The 21,272-nt window shown below is 44.4% G+C and overlaps 1 protein-coding gene across 1 annotated transcript in view; it reads left to right on the forward strand.

Annotated features, from left to right (window-relative positions):
* LOC115461772 overlaps nt 1-21,272 on the forward strand; it is a 111,037-nt gene that overhangs the window by 87,353 nt on the left and 2,412 nt on the right. The window contains exons 6-8 of the mRNA XM_030191817.1: nt 5,315-5,368; nt 11,930-11,983; nt 17,900-17,953. Of these exons, the coding sequence (XP_030047677.1) occupies nt 5,315-5,368; nt 11,930-11,983; nt 17,900-17,953 (162 nt within the window). The remainder of the gene's footprint in view (nt 1-5,314; nt 5,369-11,929; nt 11,984-17,899; nt 17,954-21,272) is intronic.

Raw genomic sequence — 21,272 nt, forward strand, 5'->3', positions numbered from 1 at the left:
AGAAAGCCCTCAGAAACCGCTGGCAAAAAATGTCTGCGGTTTAGTGCAAGGTTATATATGATTCAATTCATAACTCATGCAGCGTTTCTATCATTGGGCAAAAAACTCTGTCACCACAGGGCTTTATATACACAAGCCTCAACTGAAATTATGCTGACTGACAGCAATGGTTTTAAATTATCAGGCCCCACTCATGACCCGAAACAAATCAGCAAAAAAAGACTTAGCTTTTGAACTGAAATCGAGCACTCGTCTTTGTCCGTTCGACGGGGATCACCGTTTCACCTAAGAACGCGGCTTCATCATGAACGGAGTGCTAATGTGCTGAAATCTGAAACAAACATTACATATAATCATAAATGTTGTCAAAGGAAAAAATATAAGAATATAAAACACAAAGAAAATCACACCACGGACAGACATACTGAATTGAAGGCGTGAACTTTTTCAAAATGGCGCCTCAGCGTTCACGTTCAGACAGCTGATTAAAATACTGTCGTCACCATGACGTGTTGAACGTCAGTAGAAATTGAACCAATCAATTGAATTGTTCAGCCCATTTGGCTCTAAAGTGTCCCATTCAAAAATCAGCTTTGCTTCTTTCCTTGCTAATGTTAGCTTGCGGTTACCACCTCGATGTGGCAGTTTGATCCAATCAATTGCGACGCATTGCAAATCCTCAAATTTATGTTTGTGCTGAATGCAATGTTCAACAATGGGTAGTGACTCTAATAGGCAGAAGACTTTTTTAGGGAACAGACAGGGAAGAGCAAACAGAAGAGGGAACACGGGACAACGGAACAGACACGAACACGATCTCAGAAATAAATTCTGCTGTTATCAATCTATCTAACAGAATATTAACTCCTGTTGAAAAATCTGTACTATTAAAGGGTCTGTCTTATGTCCCCTCAACGCACTTCAATGATTTTCAGTTCCATGTTGACTTAGAGAAATTTATTAGAAAATTAGAAATCAAATTGTTCTTTGATAACCAGGAGGTCACATATGACAGAACCATCATTAAACCTAAGAGCATTTGGAGACCCCCCGTTTTACCAATTCCAGCACTGCATACATTCAAAACCATGATTCTCAACGATTTGGAGAAACACAAACGCAATAACAGTTTCTTGCATTCTAAAAAATTCAATACTACAAGAGAAGAAATGCAAGCACTTAAACTACTGAAAGATGACAATGGCATTATTATTAGGAAGGCAGACAAGGGCGGCGGCATTGTGGTACAAAACCGTAGTGACTATATTAATGAGGCTTTAAGACAATTGAATGATAGTAAATCTTACAAAAGGCTTATGCTGAATCCAACTCATAGACTTAAATCCCTCATCAACCGTATCACCACCAAAGCTTTGGAAGAAGGTTTTATCACCCCCAAAGATAAAAAATTTCTATGCCGCAGCTCTCCAACCATTCCAGTTATGTACTTCTTACCAAAAGTACATAAGAGTCTTACCAATCCACCAGGGAGACCCATTCTTTCGGGAAGAAATTCGGTTTTAGAACCATTATCCTCCTTCATTGACACTTTCTTAAGACCTGAAGTGTCCAAATATCCATCATACATCAGAGACACTACTCACTTTCTTGAAAAAATCGTGGAGTTTGAATCTGAATATCAAGATGCCCTTATGGTCACATTGGACGTGTGTTCATTATACACGTCCATATCCTCAGGATGAAGCATTGAACAACATCAGGAGTATTCTTGACAATAGAACAAGACCACATTGCATACCCACAGATTTCTTTTCACGCTTGCAAGAATTGCAATGAAAGAGAATTACTTTCTTTTTCTGGACAAATTCTACCTGCAAACGAGCGGGGTAGCGATGGGGGCCACATTCGCCCCATCCATTGCCAATTTATACATGTCCCAGTTTGAGTCAACATGGATTGATAAATCTCCATTTCAGGAGGTCATTGCACAGTGGTGGAGATATATTGATGATATCTTCATGATATGGACAGGTACCGTGACAGACCTACACAAATTCATGATATGGCTCAACAGCTGTGATGACAATATTCAGTTCACTGAACAACATTCATTTGAATGCATCCATTATTTAGATGTAGAAGTTAACAGCACATCAGATGGATTTGTCACCAAAGTTTACAAAAAGGAGACAGACAAGAACACCTTTCTACACAGCTCTAGCTGTCACCCTACACATTTGAAAGAGAGCCTTCCTTTCTCACAAATGCTGAGGATCAGACGCATTTGTTCGGACTTCCACACTTTCAAAATTCAAGCCAACAACCTCATGTCAAATTTATTGGACAGAGGCTACGGCAGATCCATATTGAAGAAAGCATATCGGAGGGCAAGATACAACAACAGGAGTTTGCTTCTCTCTAAGCACATGAAACATCAAGAAGATGGTAAATTCACCATGGTAATGCAACATAGTGAGCACAGTGAATATCTAGCAACAATGATCAAAAAGAGATGGGAAATCATGAAGACCACACATACCTTTGAAAATTTAGACTTGCAGGTAGCCTTCTCGAGGACAAGAAATATCAAAGAGATCCTCAGTCCTGCAGATATTAGACTATCAATTCACAAAGATTCAACTAAAATACGTGGTCACTTTAAATGTGGCCACTGTCAGATCTGCAGTATCACCACTCAAACCAAACAAATTATGAATCCTAAGACCAAAAAAATCTATGATTTAATGCATTTCACCAATTGCCTTTCTGACCATGTAGTATATTGTCTGACGTGCCCCTGTAACAAAAAATATATAGGGATGACCACGAGACCTTTAAAGGTTAGAATTCTTGAACACCGGTCTAATTTCAGAAGGTCAGCGATCAAGGAACCCATTGTTGAACATTGCATTCAGCACAAACATAAATTTGAGGATTTGCAATGCGTCGCAATTGATTGGATCAAACTGCCACATCGAGGTGGTAACCGCAAGCTAACATTAGCAAGGAAAGAAGCAAAGCTGATTTTTGAATGGGACACTTTAGAGCCAAATGGGCTGAACAATTCAATTGATTGGTTCAATTTCTACTGACGTTCAACACGTCATGGTGACGACAGTATTTTAATCAGCTGTCTGAACGTGAACGCTGAGGCGCCATTTTGAAAAAGTTCACGCCTTCAATTCAGTATGTCTGTCCGTGGTGTGATTTTCTTTGTGTTTTATATTCTTATATTTTTTCCTTTGACAACATTTATGATTATATGTAATGTTTGTTTCAGATTTCAGCACATTAGCACTCCGTTCATGATGAAGCCGCGTTCTTAGGTGAAACGGTGATCCCCGTCGAACGGACAAAGACGAGTGCTCGATTTCAGTTCAAAAGCTAAGTCTTTTTTTGCTGATTTGTTTCGGGTCATGAGTGGGGCCTGATAATTTAAAACCATTGCTGTCAGTCAGCATAATTTCAGTTGAGGCTTGTGTATATACAGCCCTGTGGTGACAGAGTTTTTTGCCCAATGATAGAAACGCTGCATGAGTTATGAATTGAATCATATATAACCTTGCACTAAACCGCAGACATTTTTTGCCAGCGGTTTCTGAGGGCTTTCTCTGCCAACACCAACACAACACTAACAATTTAGGCTGTAGTATTTATCTAGTATTGTTTCATACGTTTTTACTACAGCACACTGCATTTTGTTCTGGCTATTACTTGGAATAGCAACATTCCATGTAGAATCTCCAATAGTAGCAACATTCCATGTAGAATCTCCAATAGTAGCAACATTCCATGTAGAAGGCTGCGCAGGCTTCTGTTTCTGTGAGTCTGACGTCCAGGACCGACTTCTACATGGAATGTTGCTAGTGGAATCTACTGTAGCAACAGTGGAGGACTGGCCTAGTGGTTGTTAGGGTGGCGGACTCTGGTCCTGAGGAACTGAGTTGGATTCCCACTTCAGGCACAGGCAGCTCCTTGTGACTCCGGGCAAGTCACTTAACCCTCCATTGCCCCATGTAAGCCGCATTGAGCCTGCCATGAGTGGGAAAGCGCAGGGTACAAATGTAACAAAAATAAAATAAGAGGATCTATAGAGTGCAGTAAAAACAAAGAAAACTTAAATGCAAGGAAAATTAAGTAAAACATGTAAGGGTTAAGAGGAAAAGGCCCCAAATGGAGAAAAAGAACAAAACCGGGGGGAAAAAATCCCGCAGGAAAGGCACAAAAAATCCTGCAAAAAAAGGAAACCGCATCAAATGCAGTGAGAGAGCCGCGAAACAGCATGTCCTCTCCTAACAGCGGATGGAAGAAGACTTCAGGTTCTGCACTCTTGCGGCGGGTGGGAAGGCACGCTTGCGCAGTGGGAACGTTACGTTTTCTGTTTTAAAAGCTGTAATACACTATTAAGCGTTCCACACCAGGCGACGTGGATGACGTCACCCACGTGTGAGAATATGGCATGTTTGTCCTTGAAGAAGCTAACATACTTTTTTTTTTACCTTTGTTGCCTGGTCATTGTATTTTTCTAACTGTGTTGGTTCGAGCTCCGGTTTCTGCTTTCCTTCCTCTTCTCATGTCATTTTTCTCTTTCCTCCTTTCCTTTCATCTTTCTTCCATTTTTTTTTTTCCTCTCTGGCCGCATTTAATTCATTCTTATTATCCAATCTTAAATTTCCCTCTTTTTACTGCACCTGCCTACAGCTTTCCATTTCTTTCCATTTCCCCAGTTGTCCTATTGTCTTTCCTCTTACTTCCTAGTCTTTCACCAACTCCGTTCTTTTCCATCCAGCATCTCCTCTCTTCCATCTAGCATCTCTTCTCTTTTCCTCCCCTCTTCCATCCTCCGAGTTACTTCCTCCCTCCTCCCAATCTCAATCCCCTCTCTCACACCCTGAAGAGAAAAAGAAATCCTGACCAGACCTCCACCCTAACCACCTACTGGAGCCCCCCCCCCCCCCCAGGCCTACCTTTATTAGTCTGGTGGTCTAAGGGGTCCGAAGAGTAAGAGCGATGCCCACTCGCTCCTGCTCTTTGCAGCTCCAGCCTCAAAATGGCTGTTACGATTCTGCCGCTAGAAGTCATGGCGGCCATTATGAGGCCAAAGCTGTGATGGGCAGGAGCAAGTCGGCATTGCTTCTGCTCTCAAGACCACTTAAATCACCAGGGCTATCAAAGGTAGGTCTGGGAGGAACTATAAGGGATGGCGGGGGGTCCGGTCAGGCTCCACCCATGGACTGCCTCAGCAGATTGGCAGGCACATGCAAATTAACCAGGCAGGAGGCTCTACTGCCAGCTAAATTGCTTTAAATATCAGGCTCTGAATTTTAATTCCGTTTTTTTTTATTTTTTGCAGCCAAATACTCAACAGAGATGCCAGAGGATTGGGATGCTCCCTCTCCTCTTGTAGGTAAGAATAGCAGCCCTGTTTCTTTCCAGTCTCCCCCTACTGCCCTCCCAGGCCTCTCAGGTCTTCCCAGCTTGATCTACTTAATGTTCCTTCTTTCAGAGCCCTTGCTCATGCCATCATGCCACTATCCACCGTTCTATCTTTTCGGTACAGGGCCCGGATCTTTGGAACAAATTGCCCCAGCATCTCAAATTCTGTTCCTCCCTTCAGCAATTTAAGTCAAAACTTGAGACATACCTCTGTTGGGGTGCCTACAGCTGACCCCTGTCTCACTTTGGGGTTCTTGACAGCTTGCCTGAAATAGACCTTTTCCACCACCCCCTGCTTTCCTATCAATTATTCTAGTTTCACCCCTCCCCCCCCCCCCATCCTCCTACCTATCTTACTTTCTTCTCTCATCCCTTTGATTATTATGTAGCCGCTCAGTTATTGCCGTTGAATGGGCGGGGTAGAAGTCTTCAATAAACCACCACCATTCCTTACCCTGCTTAAACTCATGGCTTCTTTGCCCCCGACGAGAGCTTCCCAACAGGCAGCTTCCACCACAAGAGGCTCCTTCAATGTCACTGCAGCAGGCGGACGCACCGGGGAGTTGAAGACCGAGGGGAGACAAGGCCACCTCAAGCCCCAAAGGGTCGGGGCTGTCCTTCACCCGAATCCAACGTGGAGACCATCTTCCTGGAAACCTGTAATGGGGTTTTGGTGGCATACCTCCAGATTGATTGCTGCATGGGGGAATAAGTCTTAGTCGCTGGGGAACAATCATGACCACCCCTTTCTGTTTAGTATGTGGCATAACTCAGGAGAGATCAAAGAAAAACAGCAGCAAACTCCAATACTCAGGTTGCACCGCCAGCTCACACCGCCAGCTAGGCCAACTCCCACCAGCTGTGCCTTTTAAATTTGTGATGTCACTTTTCTCCCCAGGATAATTTGCTACTCTTACAATCTGTGGTGTTAAAATGTCACCAGGATTCACCATTGCTCTTGTCAAGCTCATCGGAGTTACGGGTTATGGGTTAATTTATTTGTTATACTTCCTGTAAGGAATAGTAAGAACCTACCCAAACGACAGTGAACTAATTAAAATGACATGTCAAAAATGTTTTGAAATGGTGGAAATTCATCAGTAAGGACTCACCTGAACCCGAGAGCTTAACATAACACTGCCAAAATCAAAGGCACTTCAATGTGCTCTCCTTACATCACAGAAATTTCCACTTGCTTTAAAATGTCAATGAAATGTGTCCATAATTGAAAAACAGAGAAGGGCGACAAAGATGATACAGAAGATGGGACGACTTCCCTATCAGGATAGGTTGAAGAGGCTGGGGCTCTTCAGCTTGGAGAAAAGGTGGCTGAGGGGAGATATGATAGAGGTCTATAAGATAATGAGTGGAATGGAACGGGTCGATGTGGAGCGTCTGTTTACGCTTTCCAAAAATACTAGGACAAGGGGGCATGCGATGAAGCTGCAGTGTGGTAAATTTAAAACGAATCGGAGGAAACTTTTCTTCACTCAACGCGTAGTTAAACTCTGGAATTCGCTGCCGGAAAAGGTGGTTAAGGCAGTTAACTTAGCGGACTTCAAAAAAGGGTTGGACGGCTTCCTGGAGGAAAAAGCCATAGAACGTTATTGAATGGATGATGGAATAATACAGTATTTCTAGGATGGGCCTCCCAACCACCGGCTCTGGCACAGACCGTACAAGTCTGTCCAGCACTATCCCCGCCTCCCAACCACCAGTCCCGCTTCCCACCACCGGCTCTGGCACAGACCGTATAAGTCTGCCCAGCCCTATCCCCGCCTCCCAACCACCAGCCCCGCCTCCCGATCTTGACTAAGCTCCTGAGGATCCATTCCTTCGGCACAGGATTCCTTTATGCTTATCCCACGCATGTTTGAATTCCGTTACCGTTTTCATTTCCATCACCTCCCGCGGGAGGGCATTCCAAGCATCCACTACTCTCTCAGGCAAACATTACCTGTAGTTCCTCGATCGACACCAGCGGACAAAATAAATGCTTGCCTAAAATACTCTACTTGCCTAAAATACTCCAGCTGCAAAACGATCAATTAGCTCAGATATTCTCACATCAATTGCTGAAAATGGGGAACGGAAAGGTGCCGGTTGATCTGACCTGAGGACGAATTTCATTGCCTCAAAACTTCTGCAATTTACTGACCTCAAAAGAACAATTGGTTGAAAAAGTATTTCCCAATATTCAAACCAATTATAAGAATCACGAATCGCTGAGTGAACGAGCTATTCTTGCGGCCAAGAACAAAGACGTCTACGAACTGAACAATATTATTCAGTCTAACATTCAAAGCGAGCCACTCACACACAAGTCCGTCGACACTGTTCTGGAAGCGGAGAAGCGCATAATTATCCAACAGACTTTTTCAATTCACTCGATCTGCCAGGGATGCCACCGCACGTACTGCAATTGAAAATCGACGTGCCAATTATCATGTTGCAAAATATCAACCACCCAAAGCTTTGCAACCTCACGCGGCTTGTAGTAAAAAAACTTAATGAGCAATGTCGTACAAGCAACAATCTTGACAGGACCTTTCAGAGGTGAACATGTCCTCATTCCTCGCATTCCTATGATTCCAACAGATAGGCCATTTCAATTTAACAGATTGCAATTCCCAATTCGATTGGCGTTTGCAATCACCATCAGCAAAGCTCAGGGCCAATCTTTAGAATTCACCCGTTTACATCTACACACGAATTGCTTCTCACATGGACAATTATATGTTGCATGTTCTACAGCCGGCAAACCAGACAATCTCTATCTCTGCACACACAATGGAACAACAAAAAATATTGTATACCCACAAGCATTGTGAAATTAAACATATTAGAAACGTGCGCTTCCTCTTTTCTTTCTTTTCCATTTAACCAGACTGAGCCACAGCAACGCGTGGCCGGGTAGAGCCGGGTTTTCTCTTTCAAAAAATACTAGGACTAGGGGGCATGTGATGAAGCTACAAAGTAGTAAATTTAATAAGAATCGGAGAAAATGTTTCGTCACGCAATGTGTAATTAAACACTGGAATTCATTGCCAGAGCGTGTGGTACAGATTGTTAGCTTAGTGGGGTTTAATTCTTTTTCTTGAATGTTAACTCCTAAGATAACTATGATTCGGATTATTCTTCCCAATGTGCATGTTTAGTAATACGCCTATGCTCCACCCACATGTATGTTCCCCTTGCAGTTACGCACTAAGTGATTTTGGTGTGTACTTTATAGAGAATAGTGCCTAGCACTTAGGTGTGTAAATGTCAATTATTGGCGCCTCTGATGCGTGTAAATATTCTATAACCTACGCTCGCACTTGTTGCCCGACATTAGGCGCCAAGGTCTAGAATGAGAGGGAAAGCAAGTGACTGCTCTGACCTCCTGAATACAATCACAGGAGACTTGTGCCCTTTACAGCCGCACCCTCAAATAGTCAACACACTTTCTATCGAGTCAACATTTTTCTTCTAAATCATCTCCTGCATCCTGCTGTAGGTTGGAAGACTCTCAAATACCACATAGCTATAAGAACTGCTTTGGACTTTATAACTGAATTGTCTTTTGAAAATTGTCATTAAATCTGTACTTACAGTTTTTATAATTGTTGAACTGGATTTTCTATGTGTTTATTATTTTCTCATGTACTAATTTCTACTTTTCCTATGGTCATACAATTGATCAGTTTGAGATCTGAAATTAGTAGTTAAAATTAAATTTACTTTGGTCAGACTTATGTTTGCCTTTTAATTTATAATCCCATCTGTAGACCCATGCCACACCCTGTTTTTTTTAATTCCCAATTTTTGAGAAAGTTAGCAGTGCATATCCAAAGTCTAAAGAGTAAGAGCAATGCCCCCACTTGCTCCTTGCAGCTCCAGACTGCTATGATTCTGCTGCTAGAAGTCATGGCAGCCATAGCTATGATGGGCAGGAGCAAGTCAGCATTGCTTCTGCTCTTAAGGGAAATGGGACTTCAGATACTGCCTTTCTGAGGTTTTTGCAACTCCATTCAAAGCCGTTTACATATATTCAGGTACTTATTTGTACCAGGGGCAATGGAGGGTTTAGTGACTTGCCCAGAGTCACAAGGAGCTGCAGTGGGAATTGAACTCAGTTTGCCAGGATCAAAGTCCTGCACTAACCACTAGGCTACTCCTCCACTCATTCCACCAATAAGAGCCAACCTCATCAGTGATGTCACAATGGCTTGATTGCCCGAGCTCACTTCTGTTATTGTGATGTCATAAGGGAAAGGGGAAAAGGGAAATGGGACTTGATATACCACCTTTCTGAGGTTTTTGCAACTACATTCAAAGCGGTTTACATATATTCAGGTACTTATTTGTACCAGGGGCAATGGAGGATTTAGTGACTTGCCCAGAGTCACAAGGAGCTGCAGTGGGAATTGAACTCGGTTCCCCAGGATCAAAGTCCGCTGCACTAACCACTAGGCTACTCCTCCACTCATTCCACCAATAAGAGCCAACCTCATCAGTGATGTCACAATGGCTTGATTGCCCGATACTTGGCTCACTTCTGATATTGTGATGTCATAAGGGAAAGGGAAGTGGGACTTGACATACTGCCTTTCTGAGGTTTTTGCAACTACATTCAGAGTGGTTTACATATATTCAGGTACTTATTTTGTACCAGGGGCAATGGAGGGTTAAGTGACTTGCCCAGAGTCAGAAGGAGCTGCAGTGGGAATTGAACTCAGTTCCCCAGGATCAAAGTCCACTGCACTAACCACTAGGCTACTCCTCCACTCATTCCACCAATAAGAGCCAACCTCATCAGTGATGTCACAATGGCTTGATTGCCCGATACTTGGCTCACTTCTGAAATTGTGATGTCATATGGGAAATGGGACTTGATATACCGCCTTTCTGAGGTTTTTGCAACTCCATTCAAAGCGGTTTACATATATTCAGGTACTTATTTGTACCAGGGGCAATGGAGGGTTTAGTGACTTGCCCAGAGTCACAAGGAGCTGCAGTGGGAATTGAACTCAGTTTGCCAGGATCAAAGTCCTGCACTAACCACTAGGCTACTCCTCCACTCATTCCACCAATAAGAGCCAACCTCATCAGTGATGTCACAATGGCTTGATTGCCCGAGCTCACTTCTGTTATTGTGATGTCATAAGGGAAAGGGGAAAAGGGAAATGGGACTTGATATACCACCTTTCTGAGGTTTTTGCAACTACATTCAAAGCGGTTTACATATATTCAGGTACTTATTTGTACCAGGGGCAATGGAGGATTTAGTGACTTGCCCAGAGTCACAAGGAGCTGCAGTGGGAATTGAACTCGGTTCCCCAGGATCAAAGTCCGCTGCACTAACCACTAGGCTACTCCTCCACTCATTCCACCAATAAGAGCCAACCTCATCAGTGATGTCACAATGGCTTGATTGCCCGATACTTGGCTCACTTCTGATATTGTGATGTCATAAGGGAAAGGGAAGTGGGACTTGACATACTGCCTTTCTGAGGTTTTTGCAACTACATTCAGAGTGGTTTACATATATTCAGGTACTTATTTGTACCAGGGGCAATGGAGGGTTAAGTGACTTGCCCAGAGTCACAAGGAGCTGCATTGGGAATCAAACTCAGTTCCCCAGGATCAAAGGCCACTACACTAACCACTAGGCTACTCCACTAGCAACAGTCCACTAGCAGGACGTCAGACTCACAGAAACAGAAGCCTGCGCAGCCGCATTGCTGATCTGCAAGGGCTAGGGTTACCATATGGCTGCAGAAAAAGGAGGACGGATTGAGCCAGCCGGGTTTTACTTCCATTGCTTTCAAAGCAATGGAAGTCAAACCCGGCTGGCTCAATCCGTCCTCCTTTTTCTGGAGCCATATGGTAACCCTAGCAAGGGCAGGCTTCTGTTTCTGTGAGTCTGACGACCTGCACATACGTGCAGGACGTCAGACTCACAGAAACAGAAGCCTGTGCAGCCGCGTTGCTGATCTGCAAGGGCCGGCTTCTACATGGAATGTTGCTAGTGGAATAGCAACATTAACATTCCATGTAGAATCTCAAATAGGGAAAGGGAACTTGGACTTGACATACCGCCTTTCTGAGGTTTTTGCAACTACATCCAAAGTGATTTACATATATTCAGGTACTTATTTTGTACCAGGGGCAATGGAGGGCTAAGTGACTTGCCCAGAGTCACAAGGAGCTGCAGTGGGAATTGAACCCAGTTCCCCAGGATCAAAGTCCACTGCACTAACCACTAGGCTACTCCTCCACTCCAGGACCACTTAAATCACCAGGGCTATCAAAGGTAGGCCTGGGAGGAACTATAAGGGATGGGGGAGTGGGGGTCCGGTCAGGCTCCACCCATGAACTGCCTCAGCAGGGGTGCAGGGTGGTTAGTGCTAATATTCAGCAGCAATGTCTGAATATCAAGCAGATTGGCAGGCACATGCAAATTAACCAGGAAGGAGGCTCTACTGCCAGCTAAATTGCTTTAAATATCAGGCTCTGAATTTTAATTCCTGTTTTTGATTTTTTGCAGTCAGATACTTAACAGAGATGCCAGAGGTTCGGGATGCTGCCTCTCCTCTCCTAGGTAAGAATAGCAGCTCGGGAGAGCCCCTGTTTCTTTCCAGTCTCCTGACCCCCTACTGCCCTCCCAGGCCTCTCAGGTCTTCCCAGCTTGATCTACTCAACGTTCCCTCTTTCAGAGCCCTTGCTCATGCCATCATGCCACTATCCACCGTTCTATCTTTTCGGTACAGGGCCCGGATCTTTGGAACAAATTGCCCCAGCATCTCAAATTCTGTTCCTCCCTTCAGCAATTTAAGTCAAAACTTGAGACATACCTCTGTTGGGATGCCTATAGCTGACCCCTGTCTCACTTTGGGGTTCTTGACAGCTTGCCTGAAATAGACCTTTTCCACCACCCCCTGCTTTCCTATCAATTATTCTAGTTTCACCCCTTCCCCCCCCCATCCTCCAACCTATCTTACTTTCTTCTCTCATCCCTTTGATTATTATGTAGCCGCTCAGATACTGCCGTTGAATGGGCGGGGTAGAAGTCTTCAATAAACCACCACCATTTCTTACCCTGCTTAAACTCATGGCTTCTTTGCCCCCGACGAGAGCTTCCCAACAGGCAGCTTCCACCACAAGAGGCTCCTTCAATGTCACTGCAGCAGGCGGACGCACCGGGGAGTTGAAGACCGAGGGGAGACAAGGCCACCTCAAGCCCCAAAGGGTCGGGGCTGTCCTTCACCCGAATCCAACGTGGAGACCATCTTCCTGGAAACCTGTAATGGGGTTTTGGTGGCATACCTCCAGATTGATTGCTGCATGGGGGAATAAGTCTTAGTCGCTGGGGAACAATCATGACCACCCCTTTCTGTTTAGTATGTGGCATAACTCAGGAGAGATCAAAGAAAAACAGCAGCAAACTCCAATACTCAGGTTGCACCGCCAGCTCACACCGCCAGCTAGGCCAACTCCCACCAGCTGTGCCTTTTAAATTTGTGATGTCACTTTTCTCCCCAGGATAATTTGCTACTCTTACAATCTGTGGTGTTAAAATGTCACCAGGATTCACCATTGCTCTTGTCAAGCTCATCGGAGTTACGGGTTATGGGTTAATTTATTTGTTATACTTCCTGTAAGGAATAGTAAGAACCTACCCAAACGACAGTGAACTAATTAAAATGACATGTCAAAAATGTTTTGAAATGGTGGAAATTCATCAGTAAGGACTCACCTGAACCCGAGAGCTTAACATAACACTGCCAAAATCAAAGGCACTTCAATGTGCTCTCCTTACATCACAGAAATTTCCACTTGCTTTAAAATGTCAATGAAATGTGTCCATAATTGAAAAACAGAGAAGGGCGACAAAGATGATACAGAAGATGGGACGACTTCCCTATCAGGATAGGTTGAAGAGGCTGGGGCTCTTCAGCTTGGAGAAAAGGTGGCTGAGGGGAGATATGATAGAGGTCTATAAGATAATGAGTGGAATGGAACGGGTCGATGTGGAGCGTCTGTTTACGCTTTCCAAAAATACTAGGACAAGGGGGCATGCGATGAAGCTGCAGTGTGGTAAATTTAAAACGAATCGGAGGAAACTTTTCTTCACTCAACGCGTAGTTAAACTCTGGAATTCGCTGCCGGAAAAGGTGGTTAAGGCAGTTAACTTAGCGGACTTCAAAAAAGGGTTGGACGGCTTCCTGGAGGAAAAAGCCATAGAACGTTATTGAATGGATGATGGAATAATACAGTATTTCTAGGATGGGCCTCCCAACCACCGGCTCTGGCACAGACCGTACAAGTCTGTCCAGCACTATCCCCGCCTCCCAACCACCAGTCCCGCTTCCCACCACCGGCTCTGGCACAGACCGTATAAGTCTGCCCAGCCCTATCCCCGCCTCCCAACCACCAGCCCCGCCTCCCGATCTTGACTAAGCTCCTGAGGATCCATTCCTTCGGCACAGGATTCCTTTATGCTTATCCCACGCATGTTTGAATTCCGTTACCGTTTTCATTTCCACCACCTCCCGCGGGAGGGCATTCCAAGCATCCACTACTCTCTCAGGCAAACATTACCTGTAGTTCCTCGATCGACACCAGCGGACGAAATAAATGCTTGCCTAAAATACTCTACTTGCCTAAAATACTCCAGCTGCAAAACGATCAATTAGCTCAGATATTCTCACATCAATTGCTGAAAATGGGGAACGGAAAGGTGCCGGTTGATCTGACCTGAGGACGAATTTCATTGCCTCAAAACTTCTGCAATTTACTGACCTCAAAAGAACAATTGGTTGAAAAAGTATTTCCCAATATTCAAACCAATTATAAGAATCACGAATCGCTGAGTGAACGAGCTATTCTTGCGGCCAAGAACAAAGACGTCTACGAACTGAACAATATTATTCAGTCTAACATTCAAAGCGAGCCACTCACACACAAGTCCGTCGACACTGTTCTGGAAGCGGAGAAGCGCTTAATTATACAACAGACTTTTTCAATTCACTCGATCTGCCAGGGATGCCACCGCACGTACTGCAATTGAAAATCGACGTGCCAATTATCATGTTGCGAAATATCAACCAGCCAAACCTTTGCAACCACACGTGGCTTGCAGTAAAAAAAATGAATGAGCAATGTCGTACAAGCAACAATCTTGACAAGACCTTTCAGAGGTGAACATGTCCTCATTCCTCGCATTCCTATGATTCCAACGGATATGCCATTTCAATTTAACAGATTGCAATTCCCAATTTGATTGGAGTTTGCAATCACCATCAACAAAGCTCAGGGCCAATCTTTAGAATTCACCCGTTTACATCTACACACGGATTGCTTCTCACATGGACAATTATATGTTGCATGTTCTACAGCCGGCAAACCAGACAATCTCTATCTTGACAGGACCTTTCAAAGGTGAACATGCCCTCATTCCTCGCATTCCTATGATTCCAACGGATATGCCATTTCAATTTCACAGATTGCAATTCCCAATTCGATTGGAGTTTGCAATCACCATCAACAAAGCTCAGGGCCAATCTTTAGAATTCACCCGTTTACATCTACACACGGATTGCTTCTCACATGGACAATTATATGTTGCATGTTCTACAGCCGGCAAACCAGACAATCTCTATCTCTGCACACACAATGGAACAACAAAAAATATTGTATACCCACAAGCATTGTGAAATTAAACATATTAGAAACGTGCGCTTCCTCTTTTCTTTCTTTTCCATTTAACCAGACTGAGCCACAGCAACGCGTGGCCGGGTAGAGCCGGGTTTTCTCTTTCAAAAAATACTAGGACTAGGGGGCATGTGATGAAGCTACAAAGTAGTAAATTTAATAAGAATCGGAGAAAATGTTTCGTCACGCAACGTGTAATTAAACACTGGAATTCATTGCCAGAGCGTGTGGTACAGATTGTTAGCTTAGTGGGGTTTAATTCTTTTTCTTGAATGTTAACTCCTAAGATAACTATGATTCGGATTATTCTTCCCAATGTGCATGTTTAGTAATACGCCTATGCTCCACCCACATGTATGTTCCCCTTGCAGTTACGCACTAAGTGATTTTGGTGTGTACTTTATAGAGAATAGTGCCTAGCACTTAGGTGTGTAAATGTCAATTATTGGCGCCTCTGATGCGTGTAAATATTCTATAACCTACGCTCGCACTTGTTGCCCGACATTAGGCGCCAAGGTCTAGAATGAGAGGGAAAGCAAGTGACTGCTCTGACCTCCTGAATACAATCACAGGAGACTTGTGCCCTTCACAGCCGCACCCTCAAATAGTCAACACACTTTCTATCGAGTCAACATTTTTCTTCTAAATCATCTCCTGCATCCTGCTGTAGGTTGGAAGACTCTCAAATACCACATAGCTATAAGAACTGCTTTGGACTTTATAACTGAATTGTCTTTTGAAAACTGTCATTAAATCTGTACTTACAGTTTTTATAATTGTTGAACTGGATTTTCTATGTGTTTATTATTTTCTCATGTACTAATTTCTACTTTTCCTATGGTCATACAATTGATCAGTTTGAGATCTGAAATTAGTAGTTAAAATTAAATTTACTTGGTCAGACTTATGTTTGCCTTTTAATTTATAATCCCATCTGTAGACCCATGCCACACCCTGTTTTTTTAATTCCCAATTTTTGAGAAAGTTAGCAGTGCATATCCAAAGTCTAAAGAGTAAGAGCAATGCCCCCACTTGCTCCTTGCAGCTCCAGACTGCTATGATTCTGCTGCTAGAAGTCATGGCAGCCATAGCTATGATGGGCAGGAGCAAGTCAGCATTGCTTCTGCTCTTAAGGGAAATGGGACTTCAGATACCGCCTTTCTGAGGTTTTTGCAACTCCATTCAAAGCGGTTTACATATATTCAGGTACTTATTTGTACCAGGGGCAATGGAGGGTTTAGTGACTTGCCCAGAGTCACAAGGAGCTGCAGTGGGAATTGAACTCAGTTTGCCAGGATCAAAGTCCTGCACTAACCACTAGGCTACTCCTCCACTCATTCCACCAATAAGAGCCAACCTCATCAGTGATGTCACAATGGCTTGATTGCCCGAGCTCACTTCTGTTATTGTGATGTCATAAGGGAAAGGGGAAAAGGGAAATGGGACTTGATATACCACCTTTCTGAGGTTTTTGCAACTACATTCAAAGCGGTTTACATATATTCAGGTACTTATTTGTACCAGGGGCAATGGAGGATTTAGTGACTTGCCCAGAGTCACAAGGAGCTGCAGTGGGAATTGAACTCGGTTCCCCAGGATCAAAGTCCGCTGCACTAACCACTAGGCTACTCCTCCACTCATTCCACCAATAAGAGCCAACCTCATCAGTGATGTCACAATGGCTTGATTGCCCGATACTTGGCTCACTTCTGATATTGTGATGTCATAAGGGAAAGGGAAGTGGGACTTGACATACTGCCTTTCTGAGGTTTTTGCAACTACATTCAGAGTGGTTTACATATATTCAGGTACTTATTTGTACCAGAGGCAATGGAGGGTTAAGTGACTTGCCCAGAGTCACAAGGAGCTGCAGTGGGAATCAAACTCAGTTCCCCAGGATCAAAGGCCACTACACTAACCACTAGGCTACTCCACTAGCAACAGTCCACTAGCAGGACGTCAGACTCACAGAAACAGAAGCCTGCGCAGCCGCATTGCTGATCTGCAAGGGCTAGGGTTACCATATGGCTGCAGAAAAAGGAGGACGGATTGAGCCAGCCGGGTTTGACTTCCATTGCTTTGAAAGCAATGGAAGTAAAACCCGGCTGGCTCAATCCGTCCTCCTTTTTCTGGAGCCATATGGTAACCCTAGCAAGGGCAGGCTTCTGTTTCTGTGAGTCTGACGACCTGCACATACGTGCAGGACGTCAGACTCACAGAAACAGAAGCCTGTGCAGCCGCGTTGCTGATCTGCAAGGGCCGGCTTCTACATGGAATGTTGCTAGTGGAATAGCAACATTAACATTCCATGTAGAATCTCAAATAGGGAAAGGGAACTTGGACTTGACATACCGCCTTTCTGAGGTTTTTGCAACTACATCCAAAGTGATTTACATATATTCAGGTACTTATTTTGTACCAGGGGCAATGGAGGGCTAAGTGACTTGCCCAGAGTCACAAGGAGCTGCAGTGGGAATTGAACCCAGTTCCCCAGGATCAAAGTCCACTGCACTAACCACTAGGCTACTCCTCCACTCCAGGACCACTTAAATCACCAGGGCTATCAAAGGTAGGCCTGGGAGGAACTATAAGGGATGGGGGAGTGGGGGTCCGGTCAGGCTCCACCCATGAACTGCCTCAGCAGGGGTGCAGGGTGGTTAGTGCTAATATTCAGCAGCAATGTCTGAATATCAAGCAGATTGGCAGGCACATGCAAATTAACCAGGAAGGAGGCTCTACTGCCAGCTAAATTGCTTTAAATATCAGGCTCTGAATTTTAATTCCTGTTTTTGATTTTTTGCAGTCAGATACTTAACAGAGATGCCAGAGGTTCGGGATGCTGCCTCTCCTCTCCTAGGTAAGAATAGCAGCTCGGGAGAGCCCCTGTTTCTTTCCAGTCTCCTGACCCCCTACTGCCCTCCCAGGCCTCTCAGGTCTTCCCAGCTTGATCTACTCAACGTTCCCTCTTTCAGAGCCCTTGCTCATAGCCATCATGCCACTATCCACCGTTCTATCTTTTCGGTACAGGGCCCGGATCTTTGGAACAAATTGCCCCAGCATCTCAAATTCTGTTCCTCCCTTCAGCAATATAAGTCAAAACTTGAGACATACCTCTGTTGGGATGCCTATAGCTGACCCCTGTCTCACTTTGGGGTTCTTGACAGCTTGCCTGAAATAGACCTTTTCCACCACCCCCTGCTTTCCTATCAATTATTCTAGTTTCACCCCTTCCCCCCCCCATCCTCCAACCTATCTTACTTTCTTCTCTCATCCCTTTGATTATTATGTAGCCGCTCAGATACTGCCGTTGAATGGGCGGGGTAGAAGTCTTCAATAAACCACCACCATTTCTTACCCTGCTTAAACTCATGGCTTCTTTGCCCCCGACGAGAGCTTCCCAACAGGCAGCTTCCACCACAAGAGGCTCCTTCAATGTCACTGCAGCAGGCGGACGCACCGGGGAGTTGAAGACCGAGGGGAGACAAGGCCACCTCAAGCCCCAAAGGGTCGGGGCTGTCCTTCACCCGAATCCAACGTGGAGACCATCTTCCTGGAAACCTGTAATGGGGTTTTGGTGGCATACCTCCAGATTGATTGCTGCATGGGGGAATAAGTCTTAGTCGCTGGGGAACAATCATGACCACCCCTTTCTGTTTAGTATGTGGCATAACTCAGGAGAGATCAAAGAAAAACAGCAGCAAACTCCAATACTCAGGTTGCACCGCCAGCTCACACCGCCAGCTAGGCCAACTCCCACCAGCTGTGCCTTTTAAATTGTGATGTCACTTTTCTCCCCAGGATAATTTGCTACTCTTACAATCTGTGGTGTTAAAATGTCACCAGGATTCACCATTGCTCTTGTCAAGCTCATCGGAGTTACGGGTTATGGGTTAATTTATTTGTTATACTTCCTGTAAGGAATAGTAAGAACCTACCCAAACGACAGTGAACTAATTAAAATGACATGTCAAAAATGTTTTGAAATGGTGGAAATTCATCAGTAAGGACTCACCTGAACCCGAGAGCTTAACATAACACTGCCAAAATCAAAGGCACTTCAATGTGCTCTCCTTACATCACAGAAATTTTCACTTGCTTTAAAATGTCAATGAAATGTGTCCATAATTGAAAAACAGAGAAGGGCGACAAAGATGATACAGAAGATGGGACGACTTCCCTATCAGGATAGGTTGACGAGGCTGGGGCTCTTCAGCTTGGAGAAAAGGTGGCTGAGGGGAGATATGATAGAGGTCTATAAGATAATGAGTGGAATGGAACGGGTCGATGTGGAGCGTCTGTTTACGCTTTCCAAAAATACTAGGACAAGGGGGCATGCGATGAAGCTGCAGTGTGGTAAATTTAAAACGAATCGGAGGAAACTTTTCTTCACTCAACGCGTAGTTAAACTCTGGAATTCGCTGCCGGAAAAGGTGGTTAAGGCAGTTAACTTAGCGGACTTCAAAAAAGGGTTGGACGGCTTCCTGGAGGAAAAAGCCATAGAACGTTATTGAATGGATGATGGAATAATACAGTATTTCTAGGATGGGCCTCCCAACCACCGGCTCTGGCACAGACCGTACAAGTCTGTCCAGCACTATCCCCGCCTCCCAACCACCAGTCCCGCTTCCCACCACCGGCTCTGGCACAGACCGTATAAGTCTGCCCAGCCCTATCCCCGCCTCCCAACCACCAGCCCCGCCTCCCGATCTTGACTAAGCTCCTGAGGATCCATTCCTTCGGCACAGGATTCCTTTATGCTTATCCCACGCATGTTTAAATTCCGTTACCGTTTTCATTTCCACCACCTCCCGCGGGAGGGCATTCCAAGCATCCACTACTCTCTCAGGCAAACATTACCTGTAGTTCCTCGATCGACACCAGCGGACGAAATAAATGCTTGCCTAAAATACTCTACTTGCCTAAAATACTCCAGCTGCAAAACGATCAATTAGCTCAGATATTCTCACATCAATTGCTGAAAATGGGGAACGGAAAGGTGCCGGTTGATCTGACCTGAGGACGAATTTCATTGCCTCAAAACTTCTGCAATTTACTGACCTCAAAAGAACAATTGGTTGAAAAAGTATTTCCCAATATTCAAACCAATTATAAGAATCACGAATCGCTGAGTGAACGAGCTATTCTTGCGGCCAAGAACAAAGACGTCTACGAACTGAACAATATTATTCAGTCTAACATTCAAAGCGAGCCACTCACACACAAGTCCGTCGACACTGTTCTGGAAGCGGAGAAGCGCTTAATTATCCAACAGACTTTTTCAATTCACTCGATCTGCCAGGGATGCCACCGCACGTACTGCAATTGAAAATCGACGTGCCAATTATCATGTTGCGAAATATCAACCAGCCAAACCTTTGCAACCACACGTGGCTTGCAGTAAAAAAATGAATGAGCAATGTCGTACAAGCAACAATCTTGACAGGACCTTTCAGAGGTGAACATGTCCTCATTCCTCGCATTCCTATGATTCCAACGGATATGCCATTTCAATTTAACAGATTGCAATTCCCAATTTGATTTGAGTTTGCAATCACCATCAACAAAGCTCAGGGCCAATCTTTAGAATTCACCCGTTTACATCTACACACGGATTGCTTCTCACATGGACAATTATATGTTGCATGTTCTACAGCCGGCAAACCAGACAATCTCTATCTCTGCACACACAATGGAACAACAAAAAATATTGTATACCCACAAGCATTGTGAAATTAAACATATTAGAAACGTGCGCTTCCTCTTTTCTTTCTTTTCCATTTAACCAGACTGAGCCACAGCAACGCGTGGCCGGGTAGAGCCGGGTTTTCTCTTTCAAAAAATACTAGGACTAGGGGGCATGTGATGAAGCTACAAAGTAGTAAATTTAATAAGAATCGGAGAAAATGTTTCGTCACGCAACGTGTAATTAAACACTGGAATTCATTGCCAGAGCGTGTGGTACAGATTGTTAGCTTAGTGGGGTTTAATTCTTTTTCTTGAATGTTAACTCCTAAGATAACTATGATTCGGATTATTCTTCCCAATGTGCATGTTTAGTAATACGCCTATGCTCCACCCACATGTATGTTCCCCTTGCAGTTACGCACTAAGTGATTTTGGTGTGTACTTTATAGAGAATAGTGCCTAGCACTTAGGTGTGTAAATGTCAATTATTG

This window comes from Microcaecilia unicolor, chromosome 2 (assembly GCF_901765095.1).
Source record: "Microcaecilia unicolor chromosome 2, aMicUni1.1, whole genome shotgun sequence".
Classification (NCBI taxonomy): Eukaryota; Metazoa; Chordata; class Amphibia; order Gymnophiona; family Siphonopidae; genus Microcaecilia; species Microcaecilia unicolor.